Genomic DNA, 21,293 nt, shown 5'->3' with positions numbered 1-21,293 from the left:
ATCAAATTTTGGCCTTTGGACTCCAATTACTACCATGCTGTATGGAGTACAATCATGAGATATACATTAAAATTCGTAAGATCTCAAGTTCTAAAATCCTATTATGCGTTTTGATTACTAAAAAAATCAAAAAATCCCGAAATTTCGAAATGTCAGTATCAATTTTAGGTGGATGCTGTGGATATATCGAAAAATCAAACACTAGTATCATGTTGCCCATGGAGTATTCTTTGAGTCTTTCTTTGGGTATAGGTCTATAAAATATAAGGTTAAGCCAGAAATAGGAAGGGAACATAAAAAAATTTGTTGGCTTCAACCCATTTTTACCCACTTTTCTACATTGATGCCAACACCGCTTCCACGTAAATTAATTTTAATGGTCGACATTATGGAATCCCTCCTAGAACATTTCATTTTGAAGAATTTCAGTCATACTATATAGAATATGTTAACAGTTCGCAAATTCTGAAAGGGCGAAACTCGGATTCATCGATTGTAAAACATTTTTGTTTACCATAAAAATATGTACATACCAGCTAGAATTACACATATTTATATCAAACGTGTATATACATATGTACATATGTATGAAAATAGTCTAATCATCTATTTGTTTATAATGAAAACAATTTCAAATATTTCGATACGAAATTCCAAATGTTTCTTCTTCGTCTTTCATTTGTTTATAATTAAAAAGTGAAATATTTTTTTTGAAAAACTATTCGACTAAATTGAGGTCAACGGAACAAAAAATTGTTCAGCAAGTGGAAGAAAAGCAACATGCAAAAATAAATATGATGCTGAGCTTACAATAACGTAATTTAAATAAATTTAAAAATAATAAACATAATTTGAAAATTCACTACCAAATAAAAAAATAAATTAATATATTTTTAGTGAATATAGGCCAATAAGAAATCCAACATTATATATGTATGTATGTGTGTACACCTTTTGTTTATTTTGATGTGTTATTGGATCTCCTTATTGTTGGCACATCTACAAGATAATGGACATCTGTTATATAGTATTAACATATGTTCCCATCTGTAAATTATAGTTTAAGACAATTAATTGAATAATAGACAATCTTGACTATAAACATAAACAAAATAATACACATACTCAAATATTTAGATTTATTTGTTTTAAATAAATACAAGTAAGAGAGGGTTATAGTCGGACAGGGCCGACCATGTGATACCCTACTCCACTACACCTGGGCACTATTTTCCAAGGAATTTATTTTATATGATTGCGACATATTTTAGCCGCCCGGTCATACATACATAAGTTCATAAACATGCCCTTTCGGACTTTTATTAACCAGTTGATAAAATGATTGATAATAGATCGATAATTTTTTAACTCACTAAAAACTGGCTGAAAAGTTATCTAGAGATGAACCACTTTGAACAAAAAAAATTTTCGGCAATTGTCCATGTCTAGATAACTTTTCGACCAATATAAAGTTAGTCGGAAAGTTATCTAGAGATTAACCACTCTGAAAACAGAAACATGTACCGTCTGTAAAGTAGTTGTATTTGTCGAAGAAATAAGGCACAAATGTATAAATAATTCGCACTTGCTTTTTCTTAATATTCTTCGTATAAATACAGCATCCAGTTATAGGATACAGTGTTGATGGACTGAACATATTCGTACATATTACTCATATTATTCTGGAATTAAAAAGGAACACGAAGGAAATATACAAATTTGCCCCTTCTTCTCTCTAACAAAAAAGAGAGAGACAAAAGAGAGGAAGAGAGAGAATGTGAAAAGTCAAAAATAAAAAACACACAGAAACAAAAATTGTTTTTTTCACATTATGTTTTAAACTGACTAAAAATAGGCAAAAAAAAAGTTAGTTTATTATCAGTCGAAAAATTATCTGGCGTTGGACAATACTGACTACTCAGGCGCTCATCGCCTTATAAAATTAGTCAGTTGGCACAAGGCAAAATGATCGATAAAATGCCACTTATGTTTAAAAAAAAGCTAGCTTTATGTGAGCTTTAAATCTGCCACAGTCCCTACAGGGTGGTAACATACCAGAGATATAGAACATACATACATACATACATACATACATACGCCGTCATTATTAGAAACGTAAGGTATTATATTCCGTATTTTATAATGACCAATCGGGGCTTTTTCGGTACATATTATTGAAACAATTTAGAAAGTATCAACAAAATGCAAAAAAAACAAGTAAAAAAGTATCAGTCGGCTTTGCCGACAGAGATATACCCTCAGCCTGTGTATATTGAAACTATTTTTTCCCAAAATACGTATGTATTTAGGTGGTTTTAAAACTTTTGGGCGTTTGAACCGACAAAAATGTTGATTAGGATTAAAGATCAAAAGTTTTGCGGAGGATATACTAAAAGGAATGGATCGACATTGACCGTTATGGAAGTGGATCTCCAGCCACAACATATGGTACCATAGGGGGTTTTTACACCCTTCGGGCCGTTTTCTCAAGAAGTATGGACTTGACCCTAAAAAAACTTTTACCATCGTAATTGAGGCAGCGAATGCAAGTTGCTTCAACAAAAATCAAAGTGATTCCAGAGCAGGTCTTAAAGTGAACTTATCCGAAATTTTGTGTGGGAGGTACCGGATGGAGTTGACAAATATAGTCCACATTTGAACCTGATCTATATCTGGTAGATATATTAGGATGTGTAAAGTGTAGACCAATTCCGCCACTCCCTTCAAGAGTTACCGTACGAACAATTTTTCCGAACATTTTTGAACTCTTGTGGGGGAGGTACCTGAAGGAGTGGACCGATATGGTTTATCTTCAAACTTAAACTATGTTTGGACAAAATATTACTAAGTCCATATTTTGGACCGAATCGGCAGATCCGTTCAAGAGTTATCTTGCGCTCCAACCACCTCACACGGTGTTTTTTTGCAACTTTCGTGCTATTTTCTCGGGAAGTACGGACTTGCCCTTGATGAAACTTGTACCGTCGTATAGAGGGCAGTGAATACAAGTTGATAAAACAAAAATCAAAGCGATTCGAGAGATGGCCCTAAACTGAACTTCTCCGAAATTTTGTGTGGCAGGTACCCGACGGAGTGGACCTATTGAGACCATATTGGAACCTCTTATTACTCTGGTAGAAAGTTTACGCTATACAAAGTATGGACCAAATCGGTCACTCCCTTCAAGAGTAATCGTGCGCACAAACTTTCCGAACATTTTCGAACTTTTGTGGGGGAGGTACCGGAAGGAGTGGACCGATGTAGCTCATCTTCGAACTTAAACTAAGTTGGGGCAAAATATTACGAAAGCCAAAATTTGAACCGAATCGATTCATCCGTTCGAGAGTTATCGTGCGCTCCAGCCAGCAGGACAGACAGACAGACGGACGGACATTGCTAGATCGACTCCAAATTGTCTGAAACACATTTCGTCCAAACATACTTGGGGTCTAAAACCTTTATTTCGATGAGGCACATTTTCGTCGTATCAAAGTGTATATACCCTCCTTAGCCAAAAGGCTGAGGGTATAAAAATTGAAACTCTTTTCAAAATTTGTGTGGGAGGTAAACACCTGCATGGATACAACTGAATATATCAGTTCCGACATTTTTCAACATTGAGTGAGTATGGATATGTAGAATGTAGTTTCAGTTACAAGTTGATACTGATACTTTTTCAAACAGGTATGATATGAGTTGGTATAGACAGAAAAAAATGAACATATTTGTTTATATCTGGTTTGTACAAACTGATATAAATGGATATTGGTGTGATACAATAAGTATTTATTGTATGTAGCCCAAACAAAATAGGAATTGAAATAGAAAAATTCCCACAGAGCTGAATTTTGGTGGAAATGTAGGATTTGTCATTACAAATGAGGTCCTAAAAATCTCCGTTGATCCCATGCGTGCAAAGAAACTTATTCATGGTCATAGGTCATGTTTTTGGGTTTTTTTATATATGTCAAAAACTGTGAGCCTTACCAAAAAGTGACTAAAGCAAAAGACAACGACCGTAAAATTCTCTATAAGATATCGCGTTCCTGAAAGTCACATAATAATGATATGCACATATAAAGCACCTATAACTTATTTGACCCGAAAGTCAGGATACAAAATCTGGTTAGACATGGTGCTACTGGACCGAGTAATACAAACCAAATCAAAAATGTGAATTTCGAATTTCTTCAGAATCATTCCATGGACCAATAACAAATTCTGCATTATGAAAACCATTAGGAATAACAAAATCGTTCAATTTGTTATGGAGGGTATATTATGTTTGTCATTCTGTTTGTAACTCCTCGAAATAATAATTTAAGATCATATAAAGTGTAGATGTTCTTTATCAGCCTGCTTCTACACCGATATAGCCCCATGGCTGTACTTCTGTGGAAATGACTTTAATGTCCGAAGTAGGTGGATAATACTTCGGTAAATGTATTGTAGGCCTATTCAGCTTGAAACAACCCCTACCTTACAAAGTGACGCGTCGTTTTAAGGGCTTTTGAAGGTATTATTCTCTTAAGGTCAATCCCCGACAAGAACAACAACATTTTCGGCGATGGTGGCCTGAGTATTTCAGCCATGAAAACGTATTTACAAGTTGTGTCGTAAGATACTCCGTTCGGGCTCGGACTTGCGGGAAATAAATTGGTTTGAAGGTATTTTAAACCTAGTTTTGAAATAACCACAAAAAGCACTTCAATATAACAAAACTATTTGTAAATGTTTGGAATATAATAAAACTATTTTTGATAAATATTCGCGTTTTCATTATTAGGTCGGAAACTTTTCTAGTAGCCCTCGTACATTCCACTCACTGAACCCAGAATTGATGCGTTCAGTTATAACAGTTCATGTCTTTAATATTTATGTATCCCCTAAATAATAAAAATGTTCAAAAATGTTATTTTTTATGAAATTTTCCTTAGAAGTTATTCACACAAGCCTGTTACACCTATAGTATCTGTTGGTATCTGTAGTATTTGAAAAATATCTGTTGTACAACAGATACTTGAGAACGAAAAAACAAATAAAGTTCTCACTCGTTCATATACAACACAGAACTGTTTCTAACAGTTATGTTATTGTGAGTATACACAACCCAAACAATATCATAACTGTTACACTCATTCCCACATTTATATCATATTATATCTGTTATGTATATGATATATCTGTTTTGTTGATATAAACAGTTATACCATTGCACGTGTTTAGTGGGAGGCACCCAAAGGAGTGTTTCGATGTAGTCCATATTCGGGCGTAATCCAAGTCTCTAAGAAATAATTCGATGTACAAAATTAAAACCAAACCGGTTTCTCCCTTCAAGGGTTATCTTAGGCACTAGTCAGTTTAGTTGGCGTCGACTCAGGAAGTATGGACTTGCTCCAACAAAAATTGCACCGTCGTAAAAAGGGCCGCAAGGCGAACATGTTTCAAACAAATTCAAAATGGTTCGAGAAGAGCTATTAAACTATACTTTTTCCAAAGGAGTGGGCCCATATAGTCCAAATTCGAACCTGATATGTGCATGGAAGTAATATTTCCCCATCCCTAGTTTGGTACAATTCGGTTAGTCCCTTCTGGAACTGTCGTGCGAATAATCTTAGCGAAAAATTTTGAACTTTTGTGGGGGTAATAACGGAAGGGGTAGACCAATATGGTCCGTCTTCGAACTTAAACTAAGTTTGGACAAAATTTAGGATACCTCAAATTTTAAACAAATAGGTTGGTTATTCGAGAGTTATCTTGCGCCAGCCAGCCAGATAGACGAACGGACATGGGTAAATAAACTCCAAATTGTCTGAAATGGATTTCGTCCAAACATACTTGGGGTCTAAAATCATTAATTCGATAATCTCGTCGACCTAAATGCTGAGGGTATAAACAAATATTAAAAGTATTTTAGAAATAGAAATAAATACTAAATTTTAGCCACTTCGGTGGAATTATGAGGCTAACACCTTCAAAATACCGCAAATTGGGCGGTACCGTTCTATGGGAGCTATATGAGGACGTTGACCTATACTGACCAATTCCATAAGACCGAAGACTATGTACCAAATTTTAGCCATTTCGGTGTTATAATGAGGCTAAACCCTTCAAAATACCGAAAATTGGGATGTACTGTTCCATGGGGTGTACATCAAAACGTATACCGATAAATTTCTGGGAGAAAGTTTTGCATCCGCAAGGAGGAAGAAATATCAAATTTCAGCCATTTTGGTAGGACAACATAGCTAAAACTTTCAAAAATGCCAAAAATTGGGAGATACGTCCTATGGGGGTTATATGAGGGCGTGGACCTATACCGACAAATTTCAGGTGAAAAGTTGTATAGCCAAGACTAACTACCAAATTTCAGTCATTTCGGTGGGATATTGAGGTCACAACCTTCAAAATATCGAAAATCAGGGGGTACCGTTCTATGGGGGCTATATAAAGACGTGGACCTATACCGACAAATTTCAGCTGGAAAGTTGTATAACCCAAACGAAGACTAACTACCAAATTTCAGTCATTGCGGTGGGATATTGAGATCACAACCTTCAAAATACCGAAAATCGGGAGGTACTGTTCCATGGGGGCTATATGAAAACGTGGACCTATACCGACACATTTCATATGCGTTTAATACCCCAAATGTAGACCAAATACCAAATTTCAGCAATTTCGGTGGAATATTGAGGCCACAACCTTCAAAATACCGAAAATAGGGAATTACCGTTCTATGGGGGCTATACTAAGGCGTGGACCTGTATCGACAAGTTTCTTGGGGGAAGTTTTATACCCCCAACTAAGACTAAATACCAAATATCAGCCATTCCTGAGGAATATTGAGGCCACAACCTTCAAAACACCGAAAATCGAGAGGTAAGTTCTGTGGGGGCTATATAGGCGTGGACATATGCCACCATATTTCACATAGAACGTTTAATACCCCAAATGAAAACCAAATACCAAATTTAAGCCATTTCGGTGGATAAATGTGGCTACAACCTTCAAAATACCGAAAATCGGGAGGAATCGTTCTATGGGGGCTATATAAAGGTGTGGACCTATACCTAAAATTTCTGCGATAAAGTTTTATACCCCCAACGAAGACTAAATACCAAATCTCAGCCACTTCGGTGTGATAATGAGGCTAAAACCGTTAAAATACCGAAAATCGGGAGATATCGTCCTATGGGGGCTATATCAAAACGTTGACCTATATAAACATTTTACGGTAGAAATGTTTCGTAGCCTCTGGAAACACAAAATACAACCGACCGATTCTGTAGTCAAATGGGACTAATACATTCAAAATATCTTAAAGTGACGCGCACTATATATGGGGCGTTATATGGGGTCTATACCAAAACGTAGACCTATGTATATAAACAAACTTTGGTAGAAATGTTTTTTAACCTCTGGAGACACAAAATACCAAATTACAACAAATTCGGTGGTAAAATTGGACTTACTTACTTAGCTGACCCATTACAGAACATTTGTTCCATAGGCCGAACTAAGAAAAGATCTCCATTTCTCTCTATTTGTTGCTTCGCACTCTGGAATACCGCGCCTTTTCATCTCTTCATCCACTTGTTTGCGCCATCTATTCCTTGGCCTGCCTATTCTGCGTGCACCGCCAAGCGGTCCGTATTTATACGCCTTTCTAGCGGGTTCATCTTGGCTCATTCTTATGATGGCCTAGCCAACGCAATCGCTGCATCTCGATACTTTTAACTATATTGATGTCGTTGTATAGCAGATACAGCTCGTGGTTCATGCGACGTCGATATTCACCGTCAACGCAGATTGGTCCGTAGATCTTTCGAAGAATTTTTCTCTCAAACACACCAAGCACTGCCATGTCTGCTTGCGCAAGTACCCAGGCTTCGGAGCCATACATCAGCACGGGTAGTGTCAGTGTTTTGTAGAGCGTTATTTTTGTTTGACGAGATGTGGCTTTGCTTTTAAACTGCTTACTTAAACCAAAGTAGCATCTGTTGGCCAATACAATTCTTCTTTTTATTTCACAACTGATGTCGTTTGTTGTGTTTACGGAGGTGCCGAGGTAGACGAAGTCTTTTACTACCTCAAAATTGTAGGAACCAACTTCCACAGTTGGTCCGAGCTCAATGGACGCATTGCGCGTCGACACCATCAACTTGGTCTTCTCACCGTTTACAGCCAAACCCACTTTAGCAGATTCTCCTTCGACCTTCATAAAGATATCAGTTACTTCTTTTACTGATCGTCCCATGATGTCTATATCATCAGCATAAGCAAGTAACATGTGGTTATTGGTGTAGATTGTGCCACTTCTTTTGACGTTTGCCTCTCGTATAACCTTTTCCAGCAGGATGTTGAAGAGAGCACACGAACGGCTGTCTCCTTGTCTGAAACCTCTTTTGGTTCTAAACTCTTCGGAGAGGTTCTTTCCTATTTTAACTGAGGACCTCGTGTCAGTTAAATTCATTTTACAAAGCCGAATGAGCTTTGCGGGGATAGCAAATTCAGACATGGCTTGGAATACCTTTGAACGCAGCCGGCTATCGAAGGCTGCTTTATAATCGACAAAAAGTTGGTAGGTGTCGATCTGCATCTCTTGGGTCTTCTCCAAGATTTGCCGCAGGGTAAATATCTGGTCAATGGTGGACTTACCAGGTCTAAAGCCACATTGGTATGGTCTAATTATCTCGTTGACCATAGGCTTTAGTCGTTCGCACAATATCCCTGACACGATCTTGTAGGCAATAGGGAGTAGACTTATGCCCCTATAGTTAGAGCATACAGTCTTATCTCCCTTCTTGTGGACTGGGCACAGGATACTCAGGTTCCAATAGTCGGGTACTCGTTCTTCCTGCCAGATGGTCCTAACTAGCTGATGAATACACCTTATCAGCGTGTCGCCTCCGGTTTTGAAAAGCTCGGCTGGTAAGCCATTGGCTCCTGCTGCCTTCTTATTCTTCAGCCGATTTATTGCTGTCTTTACCTCATCTTGGCTGGCAGGTATACATTCAATACCATCTTCTGGGATTGGGTCTGTGGTAAATTCGTCGTCTTCGCTGCTATTGGATACCAACAGTTTTGAAAAATGTTCTTTCCATATCCTGAGCACACTATCTGTATCAGTTACCAAATTACCTTTGTGGTCTCTACAGGAGAATGTGCCTGTACCAAAGCCATCAGTTTGATGCTTGACTCTTTTGTAGAATTTTCGGACTTCATTCTGGTTCCTGTACATCTCGATTTTTTCACACTCCCGCTTTTCCATCTCTCTCTTTTTCCTGCGGAAAAGACGTTTCTCCCCTCTCCTTTTCTCCCGATATCTCTCTCGTGCGCTACGCGTTGCTACGGATTTGAAAGTAGCCCTATATGCCGCATTTTTTTCTTCGGTAGCAGCACGACACTCCTGATCATACCATGGATTCCTTGGTGGAGGTCTCTGGTATCCAAGTATGGATTTTGCGACTGTTTGCAATACTTTGCCATTGCGATGATATGTTATTGATTAAGCAATTGGGCTAGTTGAGTGGAATATGCTGTGGCTATCTGTTGTGATTGCAGCTTACCGATGTCTAACTTTCGTGTTGTGTCTGTTCGTACTTTGTTTGCTACGGGTGCGTACCTTTGCTGCAACAAGATAGTGGTCCGAGTCTATGTTTGCTCTTCGGAACGAACGCACATCCAACACGCTCGATGAATGTCTTCCATCTATCACAATGTTTTATGGCATGGCAGCGTGAACTGCACCTTCTCTATAAAGAGTGCGAACATTCCATGTGCAGATTCGCCGATCATGGTCCTTAGAACGTTTGCGGGGGTCGTCAACTTTAGAGGGATTTGTTTTTCTTTTCTTTTGTTTTTTCATAGTAGGCTGCTTTTTCTAGGGGAGGTTTACTAACCCTGCGCCCAGACTCAAGTTTTTAACGTTCTTATGGTTGAACGCGCGGCACATTTTAGTTCACTACCTTTAACGGGTGTTAAAGGCAGCTCCCCAGGAGACACCACGGGGAGGTCAGTGTCCACTTGAGATGAAAGAGGGACCAAGATAGATCCTGGACTTTGCCATGTTAAAGCCGGTCAGGACCGGAGGAGAAGACCAACTGGTCTTCTATGAAAAGACCAACTGGTCTTCTATGAGAAGACCAACTGGTCTACTTTGAGAAGTCCAAATTGTGTTCTATTCGAAGGCAAATTGGTCTTCTATGAATCGACCATGTGCTCTTATATAAGAAGACCTACCGTGATCTAGGTCTAGTGTTCTTCTTTTTCCAGATATTGGATAACATTTCTAATTTCACATTTTCGTTTGTACAGAAGCAAATTTTTCTTTTAGCAGTACCGACCCATTCGGGATTTCTAAACCTCCAACTATTCATCATATAATTTTATATAAAAAACCGCACGGATGATTTTTAATTTCTTTACATAGGTCCCCCTAGAATTGTTTCTTTGATCTTTTTATTTCTCTCTGTACTCTTTTCGCGATTCAGGATCACCTATTCTTCTAGTGGCCACTTGTTTTGCTTTAAGGCATTGTTTGCACAATTAACACAGTCTGGCTTCAATTTAGCGTTCTCGGCCACACGTGGCTTCTACACACATGAAAATTTGTTGATTTACACAAATTGCAATTGTTTATTATATTGATATTTATATTATTCCAAATTAGAATATTTATTATACGGCATGTGTATGGATTGGATATACGCCTCAAAAAATTCTTTGAATTTAATAAATTTTCTAAAATTTTTAATTTTAGCCGCAAACTGCAACACATCTACCGTCACCCTCAAAAATAGAACACCAACGGATTTAAAACAACAACAAAAAACAACATGTCGGATGCAAACAGTGAAACATCACCGGTGACGCAACCACCACAGAATGGCAAAGAACGTTCAAAATCCACAGAGGAAAAGGAAATTCCACGCGAACCCGCCCTAACATGCAAAGACATTAATGTAAGTTCAAGGAGCCATTCGACATGGATCGATGAGTGGTACCCCAACTGTTTATGCTTTTTCGTTTAGATTAAGACTGAATTGGAATGCCTGGTAAAGCTGCTGGATGGTAAAATCACCAAAGATGAGGAGGTGGCAATTGAAGAATTACATCAGTATTTGATTGAAGATGAAGGTTCATGGGCATTGGGTGATAATTTCCTCGTTTTTGTACAACGGGTGCTGCGCGAACAGACCTTTTCTCCCGATACCCGGATACACATGATTCGCACCTTGGCCTATGCTGCCTTGAAAGATGATGTTATTATTATTCTGCATCAGGATCGTCGTGATCATACGTTAATGAATTTCGGTTATGACATTGAGAAACATACACCCGAGGAGCAGCAAGCATGGGCTATGTTTGTAAGTGTTTGCTTATAATACTGTTATCGATTTATTTTTAATATTTATTTGAATTTTGTAGATGTGCAATCTCTTCGAACACGTCAGTCCCTCCGAATGGCTGTTGTACATATCCGAATGGGAATATAATGGCCAAACTTTATCAAATATTCGTGTCACCACCAAAGTAGCTGTCCACTGTATTCTCTCAAATTGTCCAGCGTTGAAAAACACCGGTACCATGATGCTCTATAATATTGCCATTAAGGAAGTGAAGACTGTGGTATGTTTGCAGGGTCAAAAACTGAACAATGAAAGTGTTGTATTTATATTTGTTTCTTTTTCTATTTGAAGGTATTTGACGATGTTGCCATTGAATTGGCCATGGCCATTTTACAATTCTTCCAGAGCAGCCCAAATGAAGATCAAATATTCCGTGCATGCAAGGCTTTGGTTAGATTTTTGGAGGTAAGTTTTAAGCTATAGTATTGAAAATGTGACGTAAGGATGCTGTATTCGAATTATGAGTTTTATAAGTGATTCTCTAAAAATATTTCTACGAACTGCAAATTATACTCAAAAAGTGAAAACGTGGTGGAATATTCCAGTTTTGGTTTAAAAGAAGGGGTGTGGGAACACGAGAAATATGCCTCATCTAAATAATGTTTTTGGACCCCAAGTATGTTTGGACGAAATTCGTTTCAGACAGTTCTATCTGGATTGTTGGTGCGAACGATAACTTTCGAACGGATAATCCGATTCGGTCCACTCCTTCGAGTACCTCCCCCACAAAAGTTAAAGATTTTCGACCGGTTCTTACGATACCTGTCGAAGAGAGTAACCGATTTGGTCAACACAGTTTGCACATGGTCATGTTTCTTAGAGATATAGGTCAGGTTCGAATATGGGCTATATCAGTCCACTCCTTCGATGAATCCCACACAAAATATCTACATTTTTTGCAAGAGTGCGATTTAACAACAGGTCTCGAATCGTTTTTATACCCTACACCACTATGTGGTAAGGGGTATTATGTGTTAGTGCATTTGTATGTAACATACAAAAGGAAGCGAGATAGACCCATAGTTCCTTCTAGGGATATACATAGAATCACTTTCTGAGTCGATTTATGCATGTCCGTCCGTCCGTTCGCAACATACAGGTCGCATTTGTTGACCGATTTCGCTGAAAATTGGGGAATACCATTTTTTTAGCCGTCGGAAGATCAAGTTCGAAGATGGTCCATAGTCCAAGTTTTGGTATAGCCCCCATATAACGGTACCTCCCGATTTAAGGTATTTTAAAGATCTTAGCCGCATTTGTTGCCCAAACCAGCTGAAATTTTACATTTGAGGTTCCCAATGGCCGCGAAATTGCTCCACTAAAAATTTTCAAGATAGGTCCAGGGTTCGGTATAGTCCCCATATAACGATACCTCCCGATTTAAGGTATTTTATGGATCTTAGCCACATTTTTTGCCCAAACTAGCTGAAATTTTACATTTGAGGTTCTCAATGGCCGCGAAATTGCTCCACTAAAAATTGTCAAGATAGGTCCACGGTTCGGTATAGTCCCCATATAACGATACCTCCCGATTTAAGGTATTTTAGGGATCTTATCCAAATTTTTTGCTTGAACTAGCTGAAATTTTACATATGTGGTTCCCAGTGGCCACGAAATTTCGCCACTTAAAATTGTTAAGATAGGTCCATGTTTTTAGCCCCCATATAACGGTACCTCCCGATTTTAGATATTTTAACGATTTTCCCCAAATATGGCTCCAATTTGCGTATTGGGATGTATACTAATTATTCCATTTTTACATATTTCGACTGATGCAGGGTATTACATAGTCGGCCCCGCCCGACTTTGGTCTTTTCCTACTGGTTGTTTTTTTAATTTTGTGCAGCTCGTTTTACTAACAGCCCCTATAACGACGGCGCATTTTTTTCGGTGGCAAGTCCATACTTCCTGGGAAAATTGTTCAAAAGCTCTAAAAGTGTCAGGACTCTGACCTTTGCTGCCTCCATTAGTTACTGAGAGTTATGTTGCTGCTCAAGAACATCTCTCATTGTGTCTCTCATATCGTCGTCGTCGGAATACGAGATACCCCACAGTCTCCCAAACAACAACAAACGCAGCATCTTGCATCACATGTTGTTGTTTAATGTATCGGGAATAAAGGTAACAAACTGTCGATAGTCGGACTATCGTTTCGATGACTGCTATATCGGACTCTGAAGCAATTATGTTTTGATTAATAAATTTTGAATAAAAAGAATCGTACAGGGAGTGGATGAGGAGTACTTATCATCTTCAAACACCAGCCTATCCAATAGAGACCTATCTCGCTTCAGATTGACTCTAGTGACCCATACTTGAGATATGTGCCAGTAGCACTAAAGCGTGTGACTGCCGTGTTAGTGTTGCTCCATTTTTACATACCTCCGATGAATAGTTGATCCCTGTGTTGTATGCTAGATATAAGTTCGTTTCTTTAAGGCAAACCGTCTGAAACACCAATGCCCATCATGAGTTCATACCTAACATTAGTTCGTTTTTGGAGGGCAAAAACCTAGCCTGGTGTTAGGAGACAGCAATGCTCATCTTGAGCTTTGGCAATCCATCCTGGGCAATGAACAGAAGAGTACAGCGCTAGCCGAGCAAATTGATTGCTTCACATTTTGAACGCTGAACAAAGACGCTCCTTCGAGAATAAGAGGAGATGGCCACAGCTTGCTAGACATAACTATTGCGACATACGGTCTGATAAATGATGTGTCCTCGAAAGCCGTAATTTTTCATGGTTTAGACCATCTTTCCATAACTCTAACCGCCGTACTTTTCTGAACCTTGGAAAAGCTGATTGGCAAGGATTTAGAGAATTTACCAAACACCGCTTCTGAGAGCTGTACATTCTCTCAGATACTCGGGTAGTTGAGAGAATTTCCGGAACATCATCACAGCAGCAGTCACTCGCTACATACTTGCTGGTCGAATAGCCAAAATTAGACCAAATTTGCCAGCAGAGCTCCACTTTTTGCACGGTGAACGAAGATGCTCCATCGAGGATAAGAGGCAATGGCCCCAGCTCTCCAGATTGTGCCACCCAGTCTGATAAAAGACGTATCCTGGCAACTCTTAATTTCGCTTGGCTCAGATCACCTTTCTATCATCGTCTCTTTTGACGGACTACCCGACTTTATAACCTGTTCTCTCTTTTCTGAACTATGGAAAATTTGATTGGCAAGGGTTCAGAAAATGTCCTAATCGTCGCTTCAGAGATCTGCTCATTCGCTCAGATCCTCGGGTAGCTGTGAGAATTTTCTGGGACATAATCACAGCTGCAGTCGTTTGCCACATATCTGCTGGTCAAATACCCGAAATTAGATCAAATTTCTCAGCATAGGGGACTGGTCTAACAAATAAACGTGATGAATATCGTCGTGCGAACTTTGAAGACCGAGAGGTCAAGAGTCAAGTCAAGAGGTTAGTAGGAGAACATAAGCGGAAAAAATTGGTAGAGCACATGAAGCATTGCATCATCGATAGAAAAATCACTCTCGCACGGCTGTTACTTTCAGTGGCATGACAGTGTCAGATCCGGAGAGGAGCGCGAACTTTGAAGACCCAGAGGTCAAGAGTCAAGTCAAGAGGTAAGTAGGAGAACATAAGCGGAAAAAATGGGTAGAGAACATGAAGCATTGCATCATCGATAGAAAATCACTCTCGCACGGCTGTTGCTTTCAGTGGCATGACAGTGTCAGATCCGGAGAGGAGCGCGTTTTTTTTTAACCGGCAATTAATAGAGCACCCCGAGAGCGGTAGGGTTAAGAGGAGTGTGCTACATCGTGTCAGATAATAAAAATGCTTAAGCAACTGGATGAACCCGGAGTTGAGTATTTAATAAGTGTCCTCAATCTATTGTTAGCCAACCATATTGTACCAGAAGCCTGGAATCTTCGCATTCGCTGGCATCCTTGCCTGTCTCCAGTAACAGGAGTACATGCCAGCAGAGGGGAATCGTACAGGCCATTTTCTTTTCAGAAGCGAAAATTACAAAGTCACTACTCCTTCCCGTGATGAGAAGTTTTTCCCAACGTCAGGATGGATTTCGGAAAACTTATAGTACCACAACAGTATATATAGTAATTGTTCCACAAACCTCCTAGAAGGGACAAGGGAGACCTTCTCATATATAACGCCGAATCCCAACGGCGTGTCTTAAGACACCACTTGTACAGAAGTTGTTCATGGCTGATTTGGCCTGGGAATCGAAACCGGGCATTCAGCGTGCAAGGCGGTGTGCATACCATTGCACCGTGGTGGCACCCACATTAGGCCGGGTCGATTTGAAAACCTTAATGAGCCCTTTGCGTTTCTTATTCCTGGGATTTAACTGAGCAAAAAAGTCTACTAGACCATAGGTCTATCGTGAAAATCGAGCCTCCCGATTTTGACTTTAAGTTTTTTATTCACGTTTTTTGGAAATTTTGCCATATAACAGCCAAACCATTGAGATTTTCGATCGAACACAAGAAAAACAATTGTAGCCAAGATAGTAGTTAAGAACACTCTAATACATAGCAAAAGCATTGGAACGCTCCTTCAGGCAGGTTTGGCCTTGAGAAGGTGCAAACTTTTCGAAAAATGTCGATAAATGGCACTGTGCTACAAAAGTTGACCAGAAAAATATTCAAGCGTTCTGATGCAAAATTATATCGTGTTGGGATCCATGGACAACGACAATGCCTTTAGTTCGTTTGTATCACTTCGTTTTATTTTTTTATAACGGTAAAAGTAAAGAAAATCTGGGTTTCTTACATTTTCAAATTTAAACAGACATACATATTTTCTTTTTCTTACAACGGATTTCTATTGACCTTCTTCCTTCTAAAGGGGTGAACAATATCTTTCGAACAAGTTATTTTTTTTTTTTTAAATCGGATAACAAATGGCTAAGTTATAGTGGTTTAAGTCTGAAAACCCCCACAAAAAAAAAACTATATCTGAATTTCTCACAATTTTCTAAATAAATATTGAACAAAACAAAAAAAACATTATGTTTTTGAAAATTGTGAGAAATTCAGTTATAGTTTTTTGTGGGAGTTTTCAGACTTAAACCACTATAACTTAGCCATTTGTTAAAATAATAACTTGTTCGAAAGATATTATTCATCCCTTTAGAAGGAAGAAGGGTCAATAGAAATCCGTTGTAAGAAAAAGAAGATATGTCCGTTTAAATTTAAAAATGTAAGAAACCCAAATTTTCACTGCAAACGAACTAAAGCCATTGTCGTTGTCCATGGATCCCAACACGATATAATTTTGCATCAGAACGCTTGAATATTTTTCTGGTCAACTTTTGTAGCACAGTGCCATTTATCGACATTTTTCGAAAAGTTTGCACCTTCTCAAGGCCAAACCTGCATGAAGGAGCGTTCCAATGCTACAATTGTTTTTCTTGTGTTCGATCGAAAATCTCAATGGTTTGGCTGTTATATGGCAAAATTTCCAGAAAACGTGGATAAAAAACTTAAAGTCAAAATCGGAAGGCTCGATTTTCACGATAGACCCATGGTCTAGTAGACTTTTTTGCTCATTTCAATCCCAGGAATAAGAAACGCGAAGGACCCATTAATATTTTTTCCTTCCATACAAATCGCCCCGGCTTAACCCACATTTTAATTTTTACCTTTCTGAAATTCCATCTCCGGAACTGCTTAACCTCTGACGTTCTGAAATGATCAACTAATTCGGTCCAAATTTTGACTTTCGGTCCAACAATTTGCCTTCGTTTAATTTCGATGATAAGACATATCGGTCCACTCCTACCGGTAACAAAAGTGCACAAATTTTCGTTAAATTGGGAGCACGTTAACTCTCGAAGGGTGTTACCTATTTGGTCCATAGTTGCACATCGTAATATTTCTACGAGACCTATATTAGGTTCGAATATGAACGGTATTGGTCCACTTTCCACAAAAAATTTGGGAAAAGTGAAGTTTAAGAGCTGCTTTCGAATCGCTTTGATTTTTGCAACATTACGACGGTACAAGTTTTTTCAGATGCGAGCCCATTCTTCCTGAAGCTATGGCCCTAAAACTAAAAAACCCCTACCGCCACCAAGGGTAGTGGCTAGTGTGCACGGCATATCTCGAATCGGACATTACGTTGGTACAAACTTTGCATATCGTAATATTTCTGTGAATCTTAGATAAAATTCGAAGATGGTGCTTATCGGTCCACTTCTTTCAATACCTCCCCCACATAAGTTGCAACATATTCTCTAAATGGTACACGCTATACCTCTTAAACGAAGCAACAGTTTAGGTCCAAACTTTGGATCTCATAATATTTTGTCCAAACTTAGTATATGTTCGAAAATAGACCATATCGGTCCACTCCTCAGGGTACCTCCCTTACACAAGGTCAAAATTTTTGCTTAAGTGCGGTTTAAGGTCGATTCGTGGATTCTTTGGAAATTTTTGCCGAAGCTACTCCTGTTAGTCCTGTTTACAGTGATATTATGTTTTTCGTGGGCAAGTCCATGCTTACTGATATAATGGTCCAAAAAGCTCTATATTATACGGAGAACAACTGACCTCAATGATGAAAATAAGATCCACTTCTAAAGTGGTTAATGAGGTCCATTCAGGTCCTCCTCCGCAACATTTTTGGGTTTTAATCCAAATCCATGTTTTTGGTCGGAAAGTTTATTCGTCCAAAAGGGTCATAAAACCCATGCATAATTTTTGGGGAAAAGAAGTATGGTTGTGTCTATCTATCCATAGATAAAAGATACATTTCGCACAGGCTGAGGGTATATCACTGTCGCAAAGCCTACTGATACTTTTTATACCCTCAGCCCTTAGGGTAGAAAGGGTATATACACTTTCATACGGGTAAAATGTGCCTCATCGAAATAATGGTTTTAGTCCCAAGTATGTTTGGACGAAATATGTTTCAGACATTTTGGGGTTGATTTAGCAATGTCCGTCCGTCTGTCTATCTGGCTGGTGCGCACGATAACTCTCGAACGGATGAACCGATTCGGTTCAAATTTTGGCTTTCGTAATATTTTGTCCAAACTTAGTTTAAGTTCGAAGATGAGCTATATCGGTCCACTCCTTCCAGTACCTCCCCCACAAATGTTCCAAAATGTTCGGAAATTTTCTGGGCACGATAACTCCTGAAGGGAGTAACCGATTTGGTCCATGCTTTACACATCGTGAAATTTCTACCAGACTTAGATGAGGTTCCAATATGGACTCAATTGGCCTACTGCTTCGGGTACCTCCCACACAAATCGCTTTGAGTTTTGTTGCAACAGCTTGTATTCACTTCCCCCCATACGACGGTACAAGTTTCATCAGGAGCAAGTCCATACTACCTGAGAAAATGGCCGGAAAGGTGCAAAAAGTTGTGTAGTGGTTGGAGCGCAAGATAACTCTCGAACGGATCTGTCGATTCGGTCCAAAATTAGGCCTACGTAATATTGTATCACAACATAGTTTAAATTCGAAGATGGGCTATATCGGTCCACTCCTTCAGGTACCTCCCCCACAAAACTTCAAAAATGTTCGGAAAAATTTTGCGGGCGGTAACTCTTGAAGGGAATGACCGATGTAATTCATACTTTGCACATCCAAATATATCTACCAGATATAGATCAGGTTCGAATATGGACTATATTTGTCTACTTCACACAAAATTTCGGATAAGTTCACTTTAAGGCCTGCTCTCGAATCACTTTGATTTTTGTTGAAGCGATTTTCATTTGCTACCTCCATTACGACGGTAAAAGTTTTATCAGGGGCAAGTCCATATTTCTTGGGAAAACAGCCCGATAGGTGTAAAAAACCCTATGTCACCATATGTGGCGGTCGGAGAACACGATAACTCTCAACCGATTTGGTCCAACATTTGGTTTTAGTCATATTATATCCAAACTTAGTTTCATGGGCAATACCGGCCCACAACTTTCGGTACTTCTCCCCAATATTTAAAAAATGACACTAAAATGCTAGGACGATATCACTTGAATGGGGCAACCAAATTGGTCCAAACTTTGGATCTCCTAATATTTTATCAAAATTTAGTTTAACTTCTAAAATGGCCCATATCGGTCCTCCCTAAGGGTACCTGCCCTACAAAAGTTCAGCATTTGTGTCTTAGTGCAGTTAATTTCTAATCCACATTTTTGTCGGCAACTTCAAATGTCCAAAAAGGGCCACAAAATTCTGAAGAGACCTTAAATACATTCGATCTGTCCGGAGGTAAATGTTTCGTTTCACATTGGCTGAGGGTATATATATGTCGGAAAAGCCGACTGACACTTTTTTACGTGTTTATTTGTTAATAAACATTTGATTAATGTGAGGAGAACTTTGAACGAGTAGCCGGCTTTATGTCTGTGTAAGGGGGAATGTCTTAAATTCCGAACGAAATCCGACTACATACATAAAATTTGAATTTAAAGTTTATTATAGGGTCAAAAGGGTTCAATATGCGTATCCAACTTTCTGTCTGTCCACGTGTAAATGTCTTACAAACCTGTCGAAGAACGTTATGTCGTACTTAATTTTGACTTTGTGACCATCGATAGGAAGGTTATAACGATCAATGTGTAATTGGACCTTATGACAGCACTCCGAAATTATTTTTGGATCTTTTGACCGTTATATCAGGTCATTCCTTCAAACACTTCTCGCACTAAAGTGTTTTTAGTTTTTGTGGTACGTATTTGTTACAACGCAATAATTTTATTATCCATACTTCTCTAATAATGGTCTGAAGGTCCAAAAACTTCGTCCAAGTGGTATGCTTGCATCATAAGATTTTACGATAAAAACTTCCAAGTGTCTGCTAGGGAAACACTATCTACACATAGGCTCTCTTCAGCGAGAAATACAAAATTTCTGGATTGGACTAGAACAATATATTGGGCATCTCCTTCGATGGAGTATTGTGCTAAGATCGGATATGGCAATCCCTGCCAGTTGATCCCTTAAAAATTATGTCAATTACCTCAACATTTTGTCCAAAAACAATGGCATTCATATAAACTCTTTGGTAAATTTCCGTTCTGGGTGGATAACCCCTTAACATCCCGGTGGGTGTTATTACGTTTTTACCAATATATATTATTCGCATTGTATTTAAAAAAATTACACAAAATATTATAATTTATTTTATTATGTTGCGAAAAATTGCTTCCTTGAACAATAATTACGTTAATTATTTTTCTTAATTGTATAATTTTCTTAATTAAAAGAATTAACAAAAACAATTTAACAATTTTTCTTTTTTCATATTTATTTCAAGGTTTCACCCGATGTTGCTGCCATTATTCAAATGATTGGACCACATCCAAAACAATTTTCTGGTAAAAGTGAACGTGTCGATGACCTTATTAAAATCATAAGCCGTAAAGTGCCTGCCTAAGATGGGACACAGGGACGACGAGGCAGGAAACGTGACAAAGAAGACACCATCATAAGCACCACCACCCACCCACCAACCATCATCACATACATACAAACATATGTACAACATGCAAAGAAAACTACTCAAATTGTATCGGATAAATGGTATCAATTACGCAAAGAAGAAAATACTCACCCCGCATAATGCCAAAAATTATCAAATCAAAGCAAACAAGTCGTTTATATTATTAATTATTATAAGTTTAATGATGATTTATTAATTATTCAAAATAAATAATTTTTTTATATAGAAAAAAGTAGTGTTTCTTAATTAGAGAGTTCAAAGTTTTTCAGCGCCAAAATACTGAGAATAAATTTGGTTAACTTTTTATATATACATATGTATGTAGGTAATTGTTCCACAAACATCCCAGGCGGGACAAGGGAGACTTCTCTCATATCAATAAGTGCACCCGATTCATATTAGCTCAATGATATGGGACATACAGTTTAT

The 21,293-nt window shown here is 38.5% G+C and overlaps 1 protein-coding gene across 1 annotated transcript in view; it reads left to right on the top strand.

The window, feature by feature from the left end:
• LOC141404682 (uncharacterized) overlaps positions 1-20,968 on the top strand; it is a 47,787-nt gene extending 26,819 nt beyond the window's left edge. The window contains exons 2-6 of the mRNA XM_073988282.1: positions 10,766-10,967; positions 11,037-11,372; positions 11,434-11,634; positions 11,706-11,819; positions 20,679-20,968. Of these exons, the coding sequence (XP_073844383.1) occupies positions 10,842-10,967; positions 11,037-11,372; positions 11,434-11,634; positions 11,706-11,819; positions 20,679-20,798 (897 nt within the window). The 5' untranslated portion in view covers positions 10,766-10,841 and the 3' untranslated portion in view covers positions 20,799-20,968. The remainder of the gene's footprint in view (positions 1-10,765; positions 10,968-11,036; positions 11,373-11,433; positions 11,635-11,705; positions 11,820-20,678) is intronic.
• Positions 20,969-21,293: the final 325 nt, after the last annotated feature.

The sequence above is a fragment of the Musca autumnalis genome, unplaced genomic scaffold (genome assembly GCF_047663935.1).
Source record: "Musca autumnalis isolate F117 unplaced genomic scaffold, ASM4766393v1 scaffold_1, whole genome shotgun sequence".
Taxonomy (NCBI): domain Eukaryota; kingdom Metazoa; phylum Arthropoda; class Insecta; order Diptera; family Muscidae; genus Musca; species Musca autumnalis.
The sequence above is the reverse complement of the archived record's forward strand: the minus strand, read 5'-3'. Positions and strand labels throughout refer to the sequence as shown.